This window comes from Phaethon lepturus, unplaced genomic scaffold (genome assembly GCF_000687285.1).
Source record: "Phaethon lepturus isolate BGI_N335 unplaced genomic scaffold, ASM68728v1 scaffold4438, whole genome shotgun sequence".
NCBI classification, from domain to species: domain Eukaryota; kingdom Metazoa; phylum Chordata; class Aves; order Phaethontiformes; family Phaethontidae; genus Phaethon; species Phaethon lepturus.
This window is the reverse complement of record NW_010556755.1, coordinates 1-23158: the sequence shown is the minus strand read 5'-3', so window position 1 is coordinate 23158 and position 23158 is coordinate 1. Positions and strand designations below refer to the sequence as shown.

General features: G+C 39.6%; 1 protein-coding gene across 1 annotated transcript in view; it reads left to right on the top strand.

Moving 5' to 3' along the window:
• ST18 (suppression of tumorigenicity 18, zinc finger) overlaps positions 1-16814 on the top strand; it is a gene marked incomplete at its 5' end in the record, with an annotated part of 73195 nt that extends 56381 nt beyond the window's left edge. The window contains 9 exons of the mRNA XM_010292544.1: positions 2323-2385; positions 3171-3239; positions 8192-8254; positions 8350-8430; positions 9463-9684; positions 11745-11833; positions 13310-13413; positions 15649-15792; positions 16601-16814. Of these exons, the coding sequence (XP_010290846.1) occupies positions 2323-2385; positions 3171-3239; positions 8192-8254; positions 8350-8430; positions 9463-9684; positions 11745-11833; positions 13310-13413; positions 15649-15792; positions 16601-16741 (976 nt within the window). The remainder of the gene's footprint in view (positions 1-2322; positions 2386-3170; positions 3240-8191; positions 8255-8349; positions 8431-9462; positions 9685-11744; positions 11834-13309; positions 13414-15648; positions 15793-16600) is intronic.
• Positions 16815-23158: the final 6344 nt, after the last annotated feature.

Here is a 23158-nt window from a genome sequence, read left to right as displayed (position 1 = left end):
TGCTGAAAATCCAGTGGATGCACAAATTCACGCTCTGGAAAAATAGGCTAATACTCTCTGTTCCCAAGTACAGGGGGTCCCTTAAGTTGGCTTATTGTATCTCAACTCACTTGGCTCTGTCTTAAGTTCCAAAACTTTACTATCTAAAACTGCAAAGAAAACAGGATACTTCCATTAAATGTTTCTGCATGCAACAGCTTGGGTCAGTATGGAATTGTTTCAGTAAAATTGTCCCAACCAGCTCATAACACTAGTCACTTTTTAAAATATCATCTAGGCTCTTCACAAAACCCCTTTGGATTCATGTCAACACCATTTTGATATCAACAGAGTGTTTTCACTGTAATAGCCAGCTAGGACTTAGCAATCATTTATGCCACTTTTCTTCCTGTCCCAAACCAGAGTAGGTTTCTCTAGACAAGTGTGCTCCGTATCACTTAGCGACTGTAGCCCATAACATATCACTGCAGGCTCACCCATAAATAAATGGGTCGCATCCCGTCACCTTGTGTCCTGCTCCCCAACTCAGTGGCACTGAATCAGTTAGATCTGCCTCTGCCTCTGGAAATTACATTTCCCTGGGGCAAGCTGCTATGAAGAGTGATTCTTTCCCCTCATGCTGTGCAGTCAGCATGTTTTCTACTCACCACATTGTATCTGCAGCTGTAGTTCACGACCTAAATTGCTACAGGTCAGGTTTGTTTTGCCTCTTCTAAAATAAATGCATACAAAAATCACTGGGAGTTTATTTGCTGGAGACTAATGGCTTTTCTTTTGTAATATTTCTTCCTTTGTGATATTGACCTGTTTTGAGATGTCTGTAAAATACTTTTCTACTCTCCTAAACAGTAATACCCAGAGTATTTGTAATGATCAGCTTACAGTGGTTTTACTGTATTATTTTCAAACAGTGAGAACAACCCCAAATCTAAAATGTGGCTGTCCAGAAATTTAAATAAGAAATGGTTTTAATTTATCAGAAGAATCTATAGGTCATACAGGGTTCTGACTGCATTTCTGTGATCCCATTGAGCTCAGAACTTGTACAGAACAACTCAATACAGGTGGCTCCATCATGAGGAAGTTTTTAAAATGACATAAGCACTTGCAGAGAAAAATTTTCTGACATGGTTAGCTCAGCTGCAGTGAACTAATTTATAAATACAACCTCCTAGCATGTGTTTTCTATTTTTTCCTGTTAATTCTCTTGCCCATAACTGCCTTTCTCAGGTTGAACTGGGCTGTGAAAATGAGGCTGATGTCTTACTAAGGCTTCTTTACATATTTGAAAAAGTTCCTATCACTCTGACAGCTCAGAGAAAATAGCCAGGTGAGGACATCAGGTACCCCTTACTCATTACTACGGTGCACCAATTAGAAGTTTTTGTACAGCTTCTGCTTGCTCTTCTTATCGCTGTGCCCAGTGAAAGAAGAGACAACCCTTTATAAGGTGACTCTGCAGGGTTGGCCTTTTAAAATACTATAGAAAGGTAACTTAATTCACCTACTCCTCCCCCTTCAGGCACAAGTTGCATTTCTTGATATCTTTTCCTTCTTGCAGAGGACTGTATCCCAATTTGACAAATGGCTAAGTGCTAACCGAAGAAGGGTTGAGGAAAAACAGAAGCTGTAACAGCTCCTCCAGTCAAACATACGTCCACCTCTTGGCATAAATGAACATATCTGTTCTGCTAAACGTACACCCTCTTTGTATCACTTCTCAGTTCAGCTGACAAATGTCTTGGGAAACTTTTGTGCTCATTCTGAATTTCAGCTGTGTGAGTTTGACATGCTTTCTGTTCTGCAAGCAAGCGTAACACTAACTTCTCACTTATGTCAGCAAATAAAGATCGACTGTGTTTCTAAAGAAGGTGCCTCATTTTAGTCAGAAGTCAGAGGAATTATTTTGGATATTGCTGTTCTCTGGCCTGTGTTATACAGGAGGTCAGATCAGAAACTTCAGCCCCAACATTTATGAATTGCTGTCAAAATTTGGTACCAGTAATGAAACTGCCCTTTTAAGAACCCAAGTTACAACCAAAAAATCTACACAAATCATGGTGGTTTCACATTACATAGATAAAAAGAAAAGACTTTGACTCATTTGCATGGTGGAAATAGGAAAACTTTTTCCCATCTATGCTTCAAGTAATAACTGAAAACTAGAAGCATCGTGTAAGTTTTCCGTAGTGTCATCGGACAGAGACGCGTAACGATGAGTGTGATTGCCCTGAGTATCATTATGTAATTCACTGCAGAGTAGGGCGAGCTATGGGGTGTATTATACATACTCTAATTTCTCGTTGCATCTTCTCTGCATAGCTGTCCAACTCCAGGATGTGATGGTAGCGGTCATGTAACAGGAAACTATGCCTCACACCGCAGGTAAGAAACAACAGGAAGCCTAAAGCAGGAAATAGAACTACTTTTAACTATTGCCATCTTTGAACATTTTTATACTAACCATGGCTATATATTCAAAAGTAATTTGCAGAAAATAATCCATACAGAAACGTGGCCATTTTTCCTGGTTTTGTTGTATTTTGTGAAGTTCTGAGCTCAAAAGACTGATGAAGTTAAGCATTATATGTTTATTAGTGTAGCTGCAGGTGTTAGCTGAGACCTGTAGATAAGTCATTTAGTAAAGTTTTAATTTTCTTAACAGAACGAGCACTTTCTGTACAGATGCTCAAGCATGAGATTTTAAAAGAGGTTGCTGAAGACAGCTCTATGAATGGCCTTGAAATGCAAAGATCTGCTGATACTATCTGATGATGTTAATTGTTTGCCTCAGGAGAGCCTACCACCAACCTGGGGTTTGAAACAATAATTTCCTGCCTTTCCTTTTGCAGGAAAACAGTTTCTGCCCTTTCCCAGCCACGTGGGCCAGGCTCTACCTGCCCTTCATGTAGGCAACATAAAGGGAGGATGCTGTGTACCACTGCCTTCCCATGCAATGCTTTACAGGGACTTTAGAAACCTCTGCCCCTGACCATTTATCTTTCCAATAATTTAAGAACTACAGCCTGATATTGGCTGTTCCTCCTTTGCCAAGGGCAAATATTTGAGTATCTCTTTTTTCCCATTTTAAGTCATAGATTATTTGGAGGTTGCTGTTTTAAGAAAAAAATATCTATTTTAGTAACACAGTTCACATTGGTTTTTTTCAGTGTTTCTGGATGCCCATTAGCTGATAAGACATTAAAATCCCTTATGGCTGCTAATTCTCAGGAGCTTAAGTAAGTATTGATAATAGCAAAAATGATATTTTTATTTATCTTTGATCAACATTTTCCCTACGTTAATGCAGTTGTTCATTTGTATTGCTACATCAAACCTTTGTCTGAAACTTGAAGTGAATTGGTTTGAAAACTTTTGAGTGAAATAGAGTTCACTTTTCTCCATTTGCCTTTCTTCATTTTTGTACCCCTTCATTTTCATGAATTAACAAGAACCTGCGGGAAAAAAATTGGAGAGAGGCTGCTCTCACAGTATTTCTGAATCAGAAAGAAATAGAAAATATCTAACATGTAAGACAGATCTGGCAAGTAAATCAGTCTGATCCAGTTAGAATAAATTAGAATTACTTAGTTAGAAATAAATCTAGTTAGAATAAATGTAAAAACAATACCAGAACTCCTGAAAATCACTTTTTATCATTCACTACCACATACTATGAGTTTAATGTCACTGAAGCAGACATTAAGTCATATGATTTTGTGCTGGCATAATTCTCACCGTGAAATGTCACTTACAAAAGGACTGTGCAGGCTCTGCTATATAGACAGATGTATAGGGACATATGAATATTTCAAAAATCTGTAGTCAAGAGAGGCACTGGCAACCAGTCATCTGGTTATTGAATTGGCTTTGTCAATAAGGATGTGGGGAAGAGGAAAGGATAATTAGAGTTCTTTCATAGCTTTCCCTCTGCAACTTGTAAATTGGATCCCATAATAGATAGCTTGGAAAAACTCATGAATGCATGTAAAAAGGGGAGAATCCCGTGACTGTCCTTTCTGTCCTTTAGATTCATGCCTAGTCAAGATAGAAAAATCTGAAGTCTGATCATGGCACTATTATGCTGTTTTAATGGTATTAATAGTAGGAGTTTAGGCTTGACTCGGTGTTTAGTCACAAGTTAGCTTCCTCAGATCAAATGTTAGTGGTCTCATCCGTTAGTCTGACAAGTTGAATTATAAACAACATGATGAACTGATGGTAGCTATGGAGTTGAACCTGCTGGAGATGCAGTAAAATTAAAAAGAAAGGCCATTTTTATGGGCAACTGTTCAAAGCAGTTCCCAAAGCCAGCAGGTAAACTGACACGCTGGCACAATGCTTCGGTTTTTCCATCTCTTCAACTAGGTTTAGTTTGTTTTGAAAAGAGCAGCACAAGAAGCAAGGAACTGACTTGTGAAAATGCTGACAAATTTGAAAGCATTTGCTGAGTCATATATATTTGTCCCTGCTTTTGTTGGCTTTCTGCCATACATAGACACTCACACAAATATTTTGAATAGTTGCTCCTCATGCAGCCCCCCTCCCCCCATATTCATGTGTGAATAAGGAAATTTGCATACCAATATGGTTATTTTTCCACTAAAGCTTCTAGAGTTTTGGTCATGCCATAAGGAAAGAGGAGCAACAGCATATGACTTAAATGACAAACTGCACACTGTACGCCATGTATAATAAGTGAGTTGTGAAAGACAAAGTCAAGGTTCATGGACATTTCACAGACAGAAATATGTTGCACAACACACTTAGCATTTAATTTCAATTAACTAGAAAAAGAGCAAAAATCAAAATCTGTTCACAGACAATTTGCAAAAAGAAAAAGGGCTAAATAAAATTATTTTCCACAAATGTACCACCTTATTTTAGCTTCCTCAAACATTATTCAGGTGAAATCTTAAACAAACCTTTGCCTTTGATAAGTGTTGGCTAAATGAAATCATATGCCAAAAAATACAATCATGCCTGCACTGGTACAGTACAGTGATATCAATAGTTAATTTTACTCTTGCTATGTGAGAAGAGGGCATAAATGCTCATAGAATCAGGCCACAAAAGTACCCTCATGTAGTTAGGCATGAATATGAAAAAGCTGTGTATTTTTTCCAAATGTTATTCACGTTTAATTTGCCAGAATCAAGATATGATTTTGGCTTTAATTATGAAACTCTAAGCCAGCAAAGATACAAGGCGTCCATGTGATCTACAGTTTGGAAATAAGGAAGATCTGTTCATAAAGTGAGCCTCTGAGTCAGATTCAGGAAATTTTTTATCTGAGGGTTCTTGCTTGCACAGAGCAATCTAAGGTGGTCAAATTAAAATATACTAAAGCTGCTGATGACCTATAGATCTTAAAGCTATAAAGAATTATGACTGTTTATTTTATTTCACCAAAGAGTTGCTTATCAAGCCTTAAATAATTTTAAAAGTGTACTTTAGAAATATATTTACTTACAGTTCAGAAACTTTAAGGAATACCTACTCAATCCAATCCTTACACAAGTTGTTGCCATGGTTAGGGGAGATTCTAGCAGTCCTTCCAGATAGGTTCCACACAAGTTGATACTGATCCTTGTTCCGTAGGCAGCATGACATATTTCAGTCAATGGTTTTCTCAGCTGACTTCTGTGGGTTTGCCTTAGCTACAGTTCATATCCAACCACATGTGAGCTTTCTAGGGAGTAAAAGCAACAGAAATGCTCCTAGATCTGCATCAAGTTTGCATGCAGTTATAGTGCGTCTACCTAAAGGTAAAGCAACCCTCTTGGAGAAGGGAACAAAATAGCAGGTACTCAGTGCACAGTTACAAGAATTTCTATCTGAAATCACTGAGTGATTTATTTTTTGAAAACAAACTTGATGAATTGTAAAAGAATCTGTAACCTACAGCCACTTGAGAGTTGGTATCTTTTAGCTTGAGCTCCTGAGGCCTCTGGCCCTCCAATGTAAATCTGATTTTCTTGGCTCTGCACAGGAATCCAAAACAGAGGATGACTCCCTAAGATGGGGCACCAGTCCAAACTCATCAGCCAGTTAAAAGCTGATAAAGATGCAGTGTTACTCACTGTAAGGCAATACATTGTCGGTGTATCTTGTGTTGTGGAATTTCACAATCCATGCAAAGATATAACCAACATTTGGAAAACCGAACCCAGTGGTCAAGGGGAGGAGTCTTGCAAGTGAAGCTTCTTACTAATTTGTCAGTAGTCCATCTGAAATATAATCTTATAATTTTATCAGTGTTCATAATATCTCACCTTCAAATCTCTAATGACCTCAAGAATACTTTGGACTCTAATCTGGTTGTGAAATCAAACTAATCTGCCAGAAGTGGTAAATGCCTGGAGAGATTCAAATTTAGTTCAGTGTCTTTTTTAAGTCCATAACTCTCAGACTGGTGATCTGGATGTCTCCCACAAAGAGCTCTTACTGAATTAAAATCCACGTCCAGTCCATGCAGACAGCTCTTCCATCTGTGATCATCTGATAAAACAAGTAGCCAAAATTAATACCCATAGTATTTGGCAGGTGTTCTGGATTTACTTGTGAGCTTTCACACTCTCCAGACATCTGCCCTTGCTGCCTGCTCCACATGACATTGTGCCCAGTCCTTGTCCCACACTCAGACAGGTCAACATTTAGCTCTATGCAGTCAAGCATATCTGGCACTCTGCAACCCACACCTCTACCTTCACTGTCAGTGTGAGGCATGTCATCCTGCCAAAATATTTTGTTCAGAAAATGTCATCATGAAATGTTTTGACATTGTTTTTAAAAAAAACATAGTCTGCCCTTTCTTCTTATTTGCTGAATTCTACTTGAATCAGTGAATAAATTTGGTCACGTCCAAAAGAAATCACATTTTTGACAAATTAATTGTTCTCAGAAAAACAGTTTTAAATATTTTGTGAAGAGATACACCTGCACATTCAGATGTACATTACAGTTATATTTGTAGGTGTTTTCCATGACAGCCTACCGACGACTAGATTAAATTACCCATCTCCTCACCTCAGGAAAGATGCAATAACTGAGACCCTTAGGAGGGCATTGAAAAATGCAAGTTCTTACGAACTTAATGGTTCACTACAAGATTATTTGTCACAACTCCTTCTGTAATTCTGATACTCTCTAAAAATCATAGCATTCAAAAGGCCCTTAGGGACGCTTAGCATAAGAACTTTGTGCTGTAAAATACAGAAACATAGAAATAGATGACACATCTTCTAAAGGTAAATATTTTGCTGCTCTGTATACTGAGCTGCATTTCTCTTCTCTTAAAAAAAAAAACAAACTAAACCAAAAAACCACACAAGAAATACAATACTCTCAAATGAAAAAAAAATCTGAATTTATGAGTTGGAAGGTGCTACCAAGAAGGTCCTGCTCCAAACCCCACAGAAATCAGTGGAAAGACCTACTGAATCCAGTAGGCTTTTGAGCACATTCTTCATGTACAACCTTCAGCCAGCAAGAAGCCCACCCTCCCAGACGACTGGCAGAAACTCAGTAACAGGCAGGTTTGCTCCCTTTCATTGTATGGATGTTTTAGTATTAACATTCATATGTGAAAAGGCACACACCCAGAGAAACCCCCTAACTGTGAGACATAAGCATAACCCGGCTGCCAAACTGAATACCCGACTGAATCTAGTGCTAGGAGAAACGGCCCTGCTGTATGCTTACAGTGCTAGAATATACAAATTATTACATTCAAATTCTGGTTATCGTCTATTGATGCCCAAAAGTAAAACTGTTTCTCTGCTTCTGTTTCCCCTTCTGTAAATACTGGCAAAGTGCTTATTCATAACTGTACCTGAAAACATCAGAAGAATAACAAACACACGACAGTAAATTTACAAACAGATCTGTATCAAGTTGCTTTTTTTTTTTTTTGTAATGTTGATCCTGTACAAGGAAAAATGTTTGGTGCAAACAGTGTTATAAATGAATTAAATCTACACATTATATGCAATGCATTTCACATTCGTTACTAAAACTCTGCTGTAAGAGAAAAAAAAAATGAACAGACTCTGATTATTTAAAAAAATAGCACGAACTACTTTTAATTATTCAACAAAAGCTCTGCTGTTCTTTCTTCCACCCTAAGCAAAATGCAGAACGTACACGTTATTGGCTGTGTATTTTGTAACCTTCCCGTATTATTCTATAGGTGCCCAACACCTGGCTGTGATGGCTCTGGCCACGTGACGGGGAACTATGCATCCCACAGAAGGTAAAATCCGTCCCACCACACGGGGCTGCAGCGCTTGGGGTTCTTGGCAAGCTGCAGCAGAAAGAGGTGGCTTTTATTCTGTGTGCTTCTTTCAGTTTATCTGGCTGTCCTCGTGCCAGGAAAGGAGGTATCAAAGTAACTCCTACCAAGGAAGAAAAAGAAGACCCTGAACTTAAGTGAGTACAAAAGCACAGTTCTACCACCAGTGACAGGGGAAAACAAGCCCGTAAGAGCTCAGGACTGGACAGGAGATGCCCCAGATAATCTGAACCATGGGAGAGTACGGCCTAGAGCTGGAGCCGAAACAAACGTTTCTGCTTCTAGTGAAGCTGGTGGAGTCCATCACCTTGGAGCTTGAACAGTGAGGAAGGATCGCTATATCTGCTTGCATTGGTCCAATTATTTTAAACAGCGCTGTGAAAGTGCCGCTTGGTTGGAAGATTTGGCAAAAATGAAGGAAAACAAATTATTTCTGCCTGTAGTGAAATCTTAACATGTCAGCTAATTAAATCAGAGCGATATCTTCAAAATATGTCACAGAGAACTTAAATATATGTAAATTTCATGTCTTTCCTCTATAAATAAATTAAAATTTCTCTTAAAGTGAAAACTGGAAACTCAATAGAAATTCGCTACGTTCCTGACTTGAACACACATTCCATTAAAATCAGTAAATGGCAACTGCCAGAATATAGATATGAAGATTTAGTTGCCTACAATGTTGTTCTTGATACTTGCTTGTGATCTGTGAGAGACTGCATAACACTGACAGAACAGCACAAAAAATTCCAAACCTGTATTTACGTGAAATGATACAAGTTTTCCAGGTAGAGGCACCCACCCTTTGCTTCATGCCAAAAACCTAGATAGAGAATCTCGACTTTCCGTACACTTAAAGAAGTGTGATTTATTGCCTGTGATAGAATTTCAATTTTCTTTTCCTGTAAAATACTATCTAAATGAACGGTTTAGTTTCTTAGGCTGTATGACTGTATTTTAAATTGCTTAATCCTAAGATCAGCTGAACCCCCCGTAACTCAGCTTGACATGAATTGGATGCTCAGGTACAGCGTGCCTCCAGGGACCAGGTCTTAATACATTAATTCAAAGTGGCACAGGCAGCTGGAATTATTTTCTCAGACATTCTTGAGACTGTCTTCGCCTGCTCTCTCCAGTGCAAACAGGGTTTTTTTGCTGTGTTTCTGTAGATGTCCAGTGATAGGCTGTGATGGCCAAGGTCACATATCAGGTAAATACACTTCTCATCGCACTGCTTCTGGTTGTCCTTTGGCTGCCAAGAGACAGAAGGAGAGTCCTGTCAATGGGTCTTCACTATCCTGGAAACTGAACAAACAAGAGCTGCCACACTGTCCTTTGCCAGGCTGCAACGGGCTGGGTCATGTTAATAATGTTTTTGTCACCCACAGAAGGTATAACTTTGTGTTTTCTCTTTTTATTTTCCCTAATATTCCACTGTTGAATTGGCAACGTGTGAGGTTACAGTCTGAATAAATTGTGCTGAAGTCTTTTAAGTAACAACATAGTTCACATTGCAGCCGAAGTACTACAGATCAGAATAACTTGCAGAGAGTTGGGATCAACTTTTTACTCTTTTACTATGTTCCCATTGCAGTGTGACTTTCCAGGGTCTTTTCTTCAGATTACCACAGTTTCTGTATGGTTTAAAATTTAATAGAGTTCTTTCCTAGGCAAATATGGAGTTGTATCTGTATATCTTTTATGGAAAATGCAAATATCATTGAAATGTCACCAGAAAAGACTTAGCAAGAGCAATGGCTGTATTAATTTCATCTTTCTAGTAGTGGAAAAGTTGTTTTCATAAACTTTGTATTTAAATAACTAGAACCACACAAAAAAGTAAACGTGTAGAACTCATATGGATCACACAAGTTTGAAGTTACAACAATCTTATAAAGAAAGCTATCCTTACAAAGCAGGAATCAGACATATAACCAGTAACAATAAATACCACGATTTTATATATCACTGTGAAAACATTACTATAATTTAACCACATTCAATCAATATTACCCAAAGAACCTCGCTTTATAATCTGAGTTAACACCTGGCAAAGTTTGTTTTTCTGTTTGTGATAGGAATTAAGTCTATTATACTCCTCCTTTGCTTTATTTCTAACACTCTGAACCAACTTCTCCAATACAGAATGTCCAAGGTAACTTGAACAAATTCGGTCAGAGCCCAATGTTATCCTAACTTTATGAACTACATCCCACGTTAAAGTCTTTACATTGGGGCACTACTGTAAATTTCACCTAATTAACCCATGCTAAGCAAAATGAGAACTTCAAGCAAATAACATAAACAGTATATTGCCACTCATAGGAAAGATGATTTCTGTTCTACTTAAGGCTGGATCACATTCAAGATCACGTTAGTTAAAATGACATGGTAAATATATTCCTAGCACACCTGAAACTTAAAAAGTAGCCCATGGCTTTGAGGCATTCCTCCAGTTAGTTACCTCCTCTGGGCAGAAATACTAAGCAACTTTTTAGAATTGGAGAACCAGCGTGTTTCCCTGTACAGCTTTTAGCTAAGCAAGCGTGAGGCTAACTTTAACCCACAGAAGCTTTTATCCCACGTGGAAAAATCATGTCTGTTAGGAATTTTCTTTTTAATTTTTACACACACACAAAAATCAACCACTTTCCTGTGAAACAAAATTTTTCTTCACTCTTTTCTTGGCTACATCTGAATACAAATCCTTCTGCCAGTTCTTCAGCATATAGGTATTTTTTCTTTGTTATTTATAAAGATAGTATTAGGACAGTGCAATTCATCTTTGCCCTTTAGTAGGCTATAAAAATTGCCTCAGATAATTACCAGCTGATGAAATTGTAAGCTTTGAAATAGCAAAATGTAATTTAATGTGAAGAGTGGTTAAAAAGCAAACTGACTATATAATAGAACCATTCAAAAAAGCTATTACAATCTATAGGGTATATCCAGAGTTATTATTGTATTGATCATTAATACGTATCAACAAAATGATACAATAGTTGTGCACTGTGGAAATCATCCCGTTAACTGTTTATTTTTTTTAGGATGGTAAACTTGCCATTTTAAAGGACTGCCCCTCTCCTCTGGAGCACAAGCCCTCAATAAAAACAATAGAGAATTTTTATTTATGAGGGTTGGAACTTCAAGAATTCTGTAAATGCGTCTTCACATAACTTAACAGTAGCTGCCACTGCTATTTTGATTATTCTGAAATATGCTTAAGAGTTGTTTACTTATAGATTGAGATTTCTATGCCAATTTTCAAGATGGAATACACAGTTAAATGGCTCTTTACGAGTTGTGTCATTCCCCGAAGCTATGCTATAATGGAGATACTGATGTGACCTTAGGTACAGGGGTCTGTCCAAGTGCATGATAATATTGCCTGAAAGGATTGTTGCCATTTTCAAGTGGGTGCTAATGTTTTTTTTTTTCCTATCCGTTTCAGCCTGTCTGGTTGTCCTCTGAATGCACAAGCCATAAAAAAGGGCAAAATTTCGGAAGAATTAATGACTATCAAGCTTAAAGCAAGTGGTGGTAAGGAGATTTGTAAAAGATGATGACATTTATTTAGCTAGAAGGGCCCTGACTCCCATTTATACTTATGCCCCTTTATGCCATTCTGGCATTAATTCTCACTCCTTTCAGTTGTTTCTAGCAATAACAAATCTTGAATAACAAAAAACTTTGCATGAGAGATTATAAAATTTTTCTCATTTACATCATGACAATTCAGCATTGAGGGTATGCTCTCATCTTGGCTCAGAGCATTTTTTGGGGGGGGCGGGGGGAGATGCTTTTATTATTGTTATGACCAATAAACTATTAGTTACAGATCAGGACGACTTATCTGATGAGCAAGGTAAGAAGGGATAAATATTGTGTGCAGAAATCGACTCCCGTCCCTAGCTCGAACACTACACAGTTTAATTTCTGTGCAATACATTGGCAATTTTGTTAGCCAAAGGAACACTTACCAAATAGATATAGGGGGAAATACATAGGAGTCTCCTTTCTTACACAGCCTGCTTTAGAAAGCTGGGCATCGAGCCAGGATTCAGGGAACTTAATCTTTATGCCTCCAACTGCTGAGCAAAACGCTTGTGTTACTCTGGGCAAACAAGTTTGTTTCCATGTGTTCCTGTTATCACTGGGGCAGGGACGGCTGCTTACGGGTTTCCCGAGCTGGCCGCCACAGGAGGCTCAGCTCAGGGCTCTGGGTTTTAAAGCAGTAAGGGCAGTGGCACAAATCTCTAGGCAGAGCTGGTCTCAGGGTGATGCTGAGCAGAAAGAGGGACACGTATCGCCAGCAGCTGTAGCTGCGCAGCACTTTTCAGGACAAAGCTTTCATTAAAGACCTGCAGATTTTTTTCTTTGCTACCTAACTTGTTGGGATGTAAAAGTCTTCCTTCCCTTTTTTTTTTTTTTCCTGTAATGCTTGTTAGCTTCCTGACAATTTCCCTTTTGTTGTTACTTAAATCTCACTATTTATCACATGTAACTAAGGATGTGCTTCTTGATGTTATTCTGCACAGGGATTTGCCCCCCAAGAACTTCTTGCCAGTAAGAATCAGGTACACTACTGACACTAAAGTCAGCAATTATACTAGTGGAAATGTTCCCTGCAAAAGAAGGGTTGCTGTTACACTTCTTTTAAATCAAAAAACCCCAACATTGTAAATACCCCCTCATGTTTTATGACAAGCTTTCCTCTTTATGAGCAACTTTTAATTTCTGTACCCTCCAGCTTGTAGTTGCATGTTGCACTGGAAAAAAAAAAAAATTGTGAAACACAAAGACTAAGTCCCTTCCATGATTCAGATCATATGATTTACAGCTAGGAAACAGTTTTGACAGTAAAAGCAAAGTAAGAGTTGATTTAAGGATCAATCATTTGATCAAAAGCTTGTTATCTTCCTCTTGTTTAGTAGCAGGTAACACAGCTTGTTATTGGTAAATCCAATTACATGTGGACACTTTAAATATGATATTGGTATTTTCAACTATTTGCAGGTATTGAGAGTGATGAAGAAATCAGACACTTGGATGAGGAAATAAAAGAACTGAATGAATCCAATCTTAAAATTGAAGCTGACATGATGAAACTTCAAACCCAGGTATGACATCAAAGTGAAATTTTTAGCTTTCCTTATGCTATGTTTAAGCACAATAAATAGATTAAATGTGATTTTTAAACACAGTTAGATTCCTGTGTACATGTTTTCCCATCATTCTGTAGCACTTAAAACTACCAAAATCCTACATGTTTTTTTGTCAAGGGTTTTTGTTTGTTTGTTTGTTTTCTGTCTGTAAATAAGCTGCAGATTCCTGGATATTGTCATGAAGATCTGGTGAATGACAAATTCAGGGCAGTTTGAAGCTAATCTTGGCATGCAGGAAAACCATATTTACCAAACAAAACATTAATTTTCCATTGTTGACCAAACCTCTGTTGACCAAACCATGCAGAATCCCATGACTGCAGTAAGAACCTGTTTTAGGGAGGTTATTACCTCTTTAACAGCACAACCTAACTCTTAATGCAAGTTGACTTTGTTCTTATGTGTACCTAAGAAAATCTCACTATTTCAGTTCACCCACTGTCAGTTATTCAAATAGTTTGAATTTTGCCTCCAAGCAATACCTGGTAAAGAATGGATGCCTTTTGCTAATTTGTATAGCAGATTAGCTATGGAAAAAAAGTAATTCTCTTCCATTCTTTTTTATACTGGCAAGATTAAATTAGTTTTAAGATGCTGCTAGTGGTTCTATGGTGTGAGCTCAATACATTCATCCCTACAGAGACTCCTATATGCACCGGGGAGTTCACCTGAGAAGACCAGGTAAAAGCAAGAGCAGAGCTTTGCTCAATATTTTAGGAATAAGAGTTCAAGAAAAAAGTTCCTAAATGAGATCTGGAAACTGAGTATAAGTCTAAACTGATTTAAATCAAACTGAGTGTAACCATACCCCTCTGTATTTGTACCACACTGGAATGTGTTTAGTGCTGATTCATGCTGGTTTTATAGCAGCCACCATGTGTATGGTCTAAATAAGGGTGAAGCTTATGCCACCTGTGCTGGATCTAAGTGCTGGATCTAAATGATCTGGCTTCATACTGCAAAGGTTGTGGGGATATGCATCCCAAATTGCACTGCAGTGGCAGGAGGTGGTGGTGTTCGATGCCTCAGGACACTTATTTCGGCTCTCTCTGGTGATCACCGTACTGTTTGCACAGAGATCACCCAATTTATGCAGTCAGATTTCTTCTCCTTGGACTTGTTCTCTGGTGAAGGTAGTCTGACCAGCAAAGCCCGAACTGAACTACAGCTGAAGTAACATCTTCCCTCCGTGGCTTGCTATATCTCCTCTTAATCTAGCCCAGCCAGGCTTTAGGCTGCTGCGAGCACGCTCCAGAGGAGAGGTTGTAGTGGACGGCCGCAGGCAAAAAGGGCTTCCTCCCCCGGGGACAGTTCTGATGTGTGGTGGTGTGCGAGGAGGGGAAGTAAAGTGGCCACAGCAAGAGGCATTTAAGTAGTGCAGAGATCTGCATCCTAACGAGGAGAAGGTGTGCGTAACACTTGTAGATGTGACTCCATCTCTGTGCGGGGAACCAGGCCCTGCCATTGCTGCCTTTGGTTTTTCGGCACTGCTTTTGACGTTGAAGTCAAGGCTGGACATATTCCCAGTGCTCTCATGCTAAAAGGATAACACTTTGCTACCTCAGGTGCTTTTTCCTGCTCTTTCCAAAATCCCCGTGTTTCCATTCTGTTGGCCGGAGATCATCCTTGCGCTCAACCTCTCTGTTTCCTTCCCACTCGATTTTTCTGTTATAGTTTCCAGCGCTGCTCCCAGCCAGCCCACATCTCTACCCTCCGCCCCGGAGAGGGGCAGGAAAGTGGCACGACAGCTAATACCCGCGCCCCTGCTATCGTGGTCCGTCAGCAGGGATGCTGCAAGAGCAGGACAGCAATGTAAACATCGGCCTCCTTCCCCCTTCCCTCCAGCAGCCCTGCGGCCACACTCCCCAGCCCAGCTCCACACTGACCTTCCCCCCCGAGCTCATTTCCCTCCTGCCAACGCGGGGCACCTCCAGTGCCTCGCTGCCACGAGCTTTCCCCATGAAGAACCAGCAGCAAAGTCTATGGGTTCAGAGCAAATACGGCCTCTTGCTTGCTGTGAATATTCTGTGGAGAAGCTGTGTCTGTCCTAAAAGAGAAAGGATACCCGAGTTTCAGATCCATTGTGGCCGCTCTCACAATCACGCGACTGCCATTTTGGGTTCACACCGCAGTTACAACGCTGCCAAGGGTCTGTCTGTTTGTGTGTTTGTGCCTGCCTGTGTCTTTTAGATCACATCTATGGAGAGCAATTTGAAAACAATAGAAGAAGAGAACAAACTCATAGAGCAGAACAACGAGAGCCTGTTGAAGGAGTTAGCCGGTTTAAGCCAAGCCCTCATCTCCAGCCTTGCTGACATTCAGCTTCCACAGATGGTAAGACCATGACCAGCAGCTTCGCACCTTCTTTGAGGCTGTTTTGCCAGGACTTGAAGCAGATGAGCAAGCTCGGGGACCAGCAGGAGCACTGGAGCTGCATTAGCAGAGAGCTCTTTTAGCCTAATTCACTCTGCAGAGACGCTGGATCATGAAATCTGCACGACAGCAGGTGCAGTTGCTTCCAGAACTGAGCCAGCCCTGGTGTCTCTGCCCTGTACTGCACTGCGCAGGACAGGCTTTTCCCCCCTCCTTCTCTACCTGAATGTCCACCCTGCACAAAGAGTGAAGCTCTCACACTGAGAATGCTTATTTACTCTTTGCTCCTAGGTCAAAATTTTAACCTGTTTCATACAGGTGATTTTTCTGGAGCCAACAAAACCCTACCTTCTCAAAAACTCCGCGTCCCTGATGTCTCACTTGCAAGCACAGGCCAAATTCACAAAGGCGCTTGGGTCCCTGGAGTTACAGACCCCTTTCCCAACCTCAAGAGTGCCTCTGGGAGGTTGGGAGAGGACAGTTACAGGAATGTCAGCCACAACCCCAGAGCCAAACAGGCCCAAATGAAAAAGCAAGTTACACTGACTACAATATCTCCAAGCCCTTTTGCTTGGAGAGTGTGTGGTTCCCCCAGCACATGCAACTCCATTTCTTCAACCACACCATCAATTTGGATGGCTGCCCCATTTACGACTTCTCCCCAGTTGCCATATCACTGCCTCACCATGCTTTGAGGTCGGGTGTTTGGGGTTTTTTTTTGGCCTTAATCTTCTCTCCTACAATTATAATCTGTTTTGTCTTCATTTAGGGGCCAATCAGTGAGCAGAATTTCGAAGCATATGTAAATACACTCACAGACATGTACAGCAATCTGGAACGGGACTATTCCCCTGAATGCAAAGCTCTGCTGGAAAGTATCAAACAGGCAGTGAAGGGCATCCATGTGTAGGATGTGAAAGCTGCTGGGCGACAGAAATTACTTAACAGCAGTAAACTCCAGATGGATCTGTTAGGAGTTCATGTACTGCTAAGGGGTGTAGGTTGCCATGCTGCATTTACAATTGCAACATTGCACTAATTTTTTCCCAGCTGACATAAAAAAAAAAGAAAAAAACCACAACAGACTATTTGTATTAACAGCAATGCACTCTGTTAGTATATTTATTTCAGTACAATTCCTTTTTTTTTCTTCTTTTGCACTCAGTTTTTGTAAAGTGAATGTAAAAAGTGTGTGTGACTATTTTTTATATTTTTTATTTATTTCTAATCAAAGAGTTGGTTTTTTTATCTTTTAACAGCATTTTTGCGGCCTGCCATATTTTTACAAATGTGTTTATTAATTTATTTTCCAATGGGATTTTAAATAGACTGAAAAGTTATACTGTAAATTAAATAACTTGCTGGGTTTGTACAGGAAGAAAAAAAACCTATGAAAGTAACAAATGACTGAACCGTGGTTCTAGTTTTATTTTCCTCACATCCTGCTTTTTTATAATGGCTTTGTATCAGAAATGGGTTTGCGGTAACATGAGATGTGAAGATGCATGGAATGAGAAGATAAATGGTGCCCACTAGTGGGTAACCTCGGCTCTTAAAAGCACAGTATGCTGGAAAACAGTGTGTTAAAGAATACGTTAGCAATAATGAAATATAGCAATCAGCAAAGCACTCGACTTGGCTGTGTGATTTAGCCTATGCGAATGATTATTTAAAATGTTTCAAGAGAACTTCAGATTTATTTTACCACTGCAGTTTTTTTCAGAGTTAGCTCATGGAGGGAAATGACAATTATCTCTAAACAAGGAGGGTAATTTGATAGGACTGGTACTTTTTTAGTACGAGACGTTGAGGTTTTAACCAAGTGACCAGTATTGCTATGGATTTGGATTTGAAAAATGCAAACACATCCCAAGCTGAAGGCTTTGTACATAATGAATCAAAACACATCTCCCCTGAAATGGCATTTAATACTGGTTTGAACTTAACGGCAGCTGAGAAGGCAGCGGTCTGGAGAGGAATAATACCACTCCAGCACAACGGTGGTTGCTTCTCTCTTTGAACGAACGGTAGCAGCACCGTGACTGGTTTCTCCCATCCTTCTTCACTGAGACGAGGCTGATGATACTGAATTTGTTACCAGCCTTTTGGTAGGGTACCAAGTGCTACAGAGCGTACAGACAGACAGAGGTGTGGACAGACGAGCACTTGCGCGGAGGTGCTGGCGTGCGCCTCGGTATCTGGCTAGCCTGGGTGTGGAACTTCTGAATCCGTCAGAAAGTAGCGGTTGCTATAACAGAGGCAATGTCTATTTCAGGGATTGTAAGTAATTAAGCATTGTTTCAAAGGTTTTTTTTATATTTATTTTTTTTAAGAAAAAGGTATAAACAACCAGCTAAACTGCCTTTTTTGTATGCACACACACCTCATGTGCATATGTGCCTCAGTGTAAATGTATACATGGATCTAGCGTGTGTTTAATTTTTCCGTGCTATAATGAAAGTGTTTATTTTTATTAGCCTCATTTATATTTAGATTGAATATGATGGCATTCACAGGCTTGACATATACAATTATATTATTACTGTTCCTGCACAAAAGTACTATTCAAAAGTGATTCAACTCTCATGCACTGTGGTCACTGTTCTGCATTAGGTGGGGCTTGCTTTTTGTTTGAGGGTTGATTCAACTCTCCAATCTTAGTTTAGACAGGGGAAAATGTATGTTCTTAGGAGCTGTGTTTATTTTTAAATCAATTTTTCAAAAGCTACCATACGTGCTGTCTAATATAAATAGGAGGACACCAAACAAAAATTTGCTATTAAAGTTATTGTTCTTGCTAAAACAAAAAGCAAACATTTGTTATACTTGTTAAATGCATACAAAATGAGTTCACTCATTACAAAGACTAAAATTTAATTTACTAAATATTTTAACAAATTTGTTATATATTTTATTTAAGCAAAAAAAAATCTCTTACTGACCTATGTATTTATTATTATGATTTCCTATGGCTTCAGGTTAATTTATCTGTGTTTGGTTGTTTGCTCAGGATGTTCTGTGAAGTATGTTTGTATTTATTTGCCTCCCTTGTACTTGATGTGTTTTGTAATGTGCACTGATTTTTTTTCTTTTTGTTTTTCTTCTTTTGTGTTTAAATGCATTGATGAGCTATACTGTAAATTAGACCTTTTGTAAAGAGCAATGATGTATGCATTTTTTAATTTGGAGTAGTTTGTATACTGTTTCTTCATACAATTAATATTTCTTACATCAAAACAACAAAATTGTGTTCTGTGCTGTACATTTGGTGTATGGTAGGAAATAAAATTGATAATGAAACATTGCAGCAAGTTCGTTGGGTTTTTTAGCCTCTAGATGCCGACTTGTATTACACTTTCTTAACTGCACCTGGCACTATACAATGTGTCAGATGTTTTACTTCCTTTGTGTACAAAATGTGTCATCCCTTTAAGTAAATTTCTGGTATAAATAATTTAATTGGTGTTTTACTTTGTCAATTTGAAAAAAGGAGGTGAAAAGTGGAACTGCTTAAGAGGTCCTTTTCATTTCTGAAGGGAAAAAAAATCAAGATAATAATCACTGCATGATTTAATGCATTCTCTTCTTGACAGTTGTAGACTTCATTTATACTGATAAAGTACAGGATTTGTGCTGACCTTTAACAGCTGCTAAATGATGTTTAAACATAAAAGCCATTGTAAAGTTTCCAGCAATTCGGAACCGCCCACTGTTCCAGTGCAATTTTCTGCTGAGATTTGCAGCGTTTAGATGTTGCATAAATAAAAATCTGCTGGTTTTAGAAATACAATATTTCCAGTATCTAATGGACTTCCTTTTTTCACTGCTTGTCGTAGCGGAAAAAGAACAGTTTCTTGTCTCAGACTACAACTTCTCAAGGATAGATCAAAACCAATTTTCATTTAGAAAATGAGGTAAATTTAAAGCCACTAAGGTAGCTGGCAATTATTTATTTCAATAGACATAGTTAGAGAAACCAACATGGACTCTCACACTAGAAAAACTGACATGTCCTGCATTTAAATAGAGCAGAGGTTCGAAATTTGGAAAATGACATGAATCCTGGATACTCATAAATCTTGACGCATTTGGAGCTGTAGTGTCAGCAAGGACTGGGATGGAGACCGAGCTGTCCTGGGGGAAGCTCTGCTCCACTGGCGTTCAGAGTCTTCTGCGCTCTAGGACACTTACCCAAGGACAGCATGAATGGGTTCTCAAGTAATTAGTAATTACTTAAGTAATATTTCCTAGTATTTAATGAATATAAAATAATATTTTTCAGGGTCCTTTAAAATTACTGTTTAACTTTAGCTGTAGGCCTTCAGGTCAGCAGACACTAATGGGATAGTCTCTTCTCACACATCACAGATGAAGCAGAAACAGGTCTCCTTAGCAATGTGCCTTACTGCTAAACCAATAAAGAGTGAGGACAACATTTTCATTTTGTCTGACTACCTAAATTCAAATCACAAATTTAGAAGGCCTTATTGTCAGATAGACACCTCCGCAAAGCTAATTTTTAAGTGATCTATACTAATTCCGATTATCTGCTGTTTATAAGACTGGGGGAGGGCAGTGGTATGAGGATGTTGGGCTCTACATACACCTAAGAAAACAATACTGTGTTCTCAAATCTTTCCATCAATCTGAGACAGGGACTGTGAGCAAAGAAACATGTTTCCTAGCGGAGTCCTTGATGGGAATTTGTTATCATGCAATGACGCAGGCTATGACAGAAGCCATCCCATTCATTTCCTCCCGTGTTCCCTTAGTGCTATACATTCTGCCCGTCTTGGCATTTGTGCTGTGCTTAAAGTTTCTTCATGATTTATGCAAGCTGCATAACTTGGACACTGCTAGGAGATTTGCACCAGGCAAAGTCCTTTGTTCATCTCGCACAGGATACTGTGGGATGATAGAGCTCCATTTAGCTTTTGTGTAATGTAGGACAGTGACCTAGTTTCAGTACCTTTCACTATCTCATTCTGGCTTGGTTTTCTTCCGTCTCTTTTGCTCTAGTAAATCTTAGACAGCCAAGCTTACACATAATTTCATCAAGGATTAGTCTGATTTCCTGTCTGACTTCATGGTACAAATTGCTTCAACTGCATTTCATTCTTCACGAACGTTCTCAGGGACATTGTCCAAGTAAATCTCAGGACTTTTTAGTTATGTGATAACAATTACTATTCAGGTTGCTGCTATCTGCTCCTAAAACTGTTACTGCACAAGATTTTTCCAAACCAGCTCTTGTGCCCAACACCAGATTTTGGTGCCCAGCTTCACATCCCTTGAAGGGGCCTCATTTTAGAAGCTAAATGCACAGCTATTCTTGCCAAGCCGGGCCTTTCAAAATTCCCTTCTCTGGCCAATCCAAATGACTAGCTGCTAAGTTTTCATATTATTATTTCATAAAATTGTTATGTATATGTTGTTAACGACTATTTGCATGTACAGTGTACCACAAAATACCAGGTGGATGTTTGTACCCATTATTGACGTTATCTCACGCCTAATTCTGACCCTTAATGGTAAAAAAGGGTCAGTAAAAGAGTGTCAGACTCCTTCTGTCTGTGCACACCTTTTTTAAGGTTCTGACAGAAAATAAAACAAGAAGAAAAAACAAAGGACCAAACCTCATTCTTTATTTAACTGAAGATATCATCTGTCCAAACAGTTCCCTGTCACTGCTGCTGAAGCTGGAGCTGGGGCTTAAAGTATCTGGGCTGAAATCTTCTTTAATTACAGTCATATGTAGCATCTCATGTACACCCCCTGCTTATTTCTGACACAATAAGCAAAATCTGGATTAGGAGCCAGGTTCTATGCAGACTTGAAATTTATTGGGATGAAATTCATTTGATCCTTTAGAAGCAGGATGAGCTTAGTTCCCTTGGGAGAGAATTACCTGGAAGTGGGAGACAGAGTCAGTGTCTTTAATCCTGATGTCTGGTCAAAAAGATTTTAGGGAAGGAATGAAGCTCACAAAAACCTACCGGGAAAACGTGTGTAAATCAAACGCCTTCAGAGAAAAAAAAGGCAGTGCCATCTCCATAGGCTGAAGAGCTGAGCTGTTTGCACAAACCCGTGTGGCAGAGGCACCGCACGTAGAGCGTGGGTGCCGGCGGCTGTGAGGGGACGTCTTGTGTTTCCCAGCTGGCAGGAGACAAAATGGCACCTCAGGAAACCCAGCTCTAGGCCCTCCTCAGCCTTTTGGGTAACTCCGGGCAAGACACTTGATTCTAGCTCTGTTTTCACATCAGTGAACCAGGAAGACTCTGAAGTGTATTAGGAATGGGCAACACCAGGAGCATGCAGTACACGCGTGCATATACAGTCAGGGAGAAAAAGCCAGAGCCCATGTGTAAGAGCATAGAGTAGCTACTGTTGTATTAGTGGCAGTATATTATCAATTTCACAATAGTAATTGTTGTGTAATCCCCACATTTCCTATTTCACATACTATCAGCCTTTACGCACAACCTATAACGTAGGTTTATCCCTTTTTTTTCCTCTCCTAACGCATTATCACAGTCCTCACTTTATTCCTATGCTTCTTACATTGTTTCCCTTGAAGGTATCTTCCAGTTAGTGCTGCTGGTCTGTCTGAAACTAAATTTTGAAAATGCAGAAGCTAAATTTCAAAACAGCAGAAGCAAAGCCTATAAAAGCAGAAGCATTTTTGTTGAGATAATGGGGCTCCTACAGATTTTGTGAAAAATCAGCTGATTGCTATGAGAGCAAAATTATGATTCACTGTAAGAGGGAAGAGGAGGGAGGCTCAGCTGTTACAGATTCTGTTTGGCAAGGGCCAGCTCCTGATCAGCACGGTGTACAGCCCGGACTAGCAGCTAGAGTTAGTGCGAGGCTGGCCATCGAACCGCACTCTTGTGCCTGGTGCAGTGTCAAAGGATGTAAACAGTACAAGTCTTATGTGCGAGGATAAATATTTGAGCAAGAAAGCAGGCAGGCAAGCAATGACTACAGCTCCTCTGTTTATAGCGACAGCGATGGGGTCAGGGGCACAAGGCAGAAGTCCACGGGAGTCCATCAGGTGCCAGGCTACATCAGCTCCACCCAGCGCAGAACCGGTCCATTTTTTAAATGTGGGTCTTTTCCCATTTTGTCAAACTAAATGCCCACTCCAGCTTGCTACGGTATCATCAAGAGTAACGTTACTAACCCTCCTTCCCAGGGAAACGCTGCCTCTGAGCTCTGGCTCACCCCGGGGTGGGCTTATGCCTGGAAGAACGAGGGCGAATATCCCGAGGCACCTGCTGGGCAGGCAAAGCTTTGCTGGGGAAACCCCCCAGCAGCGCAAAACTCC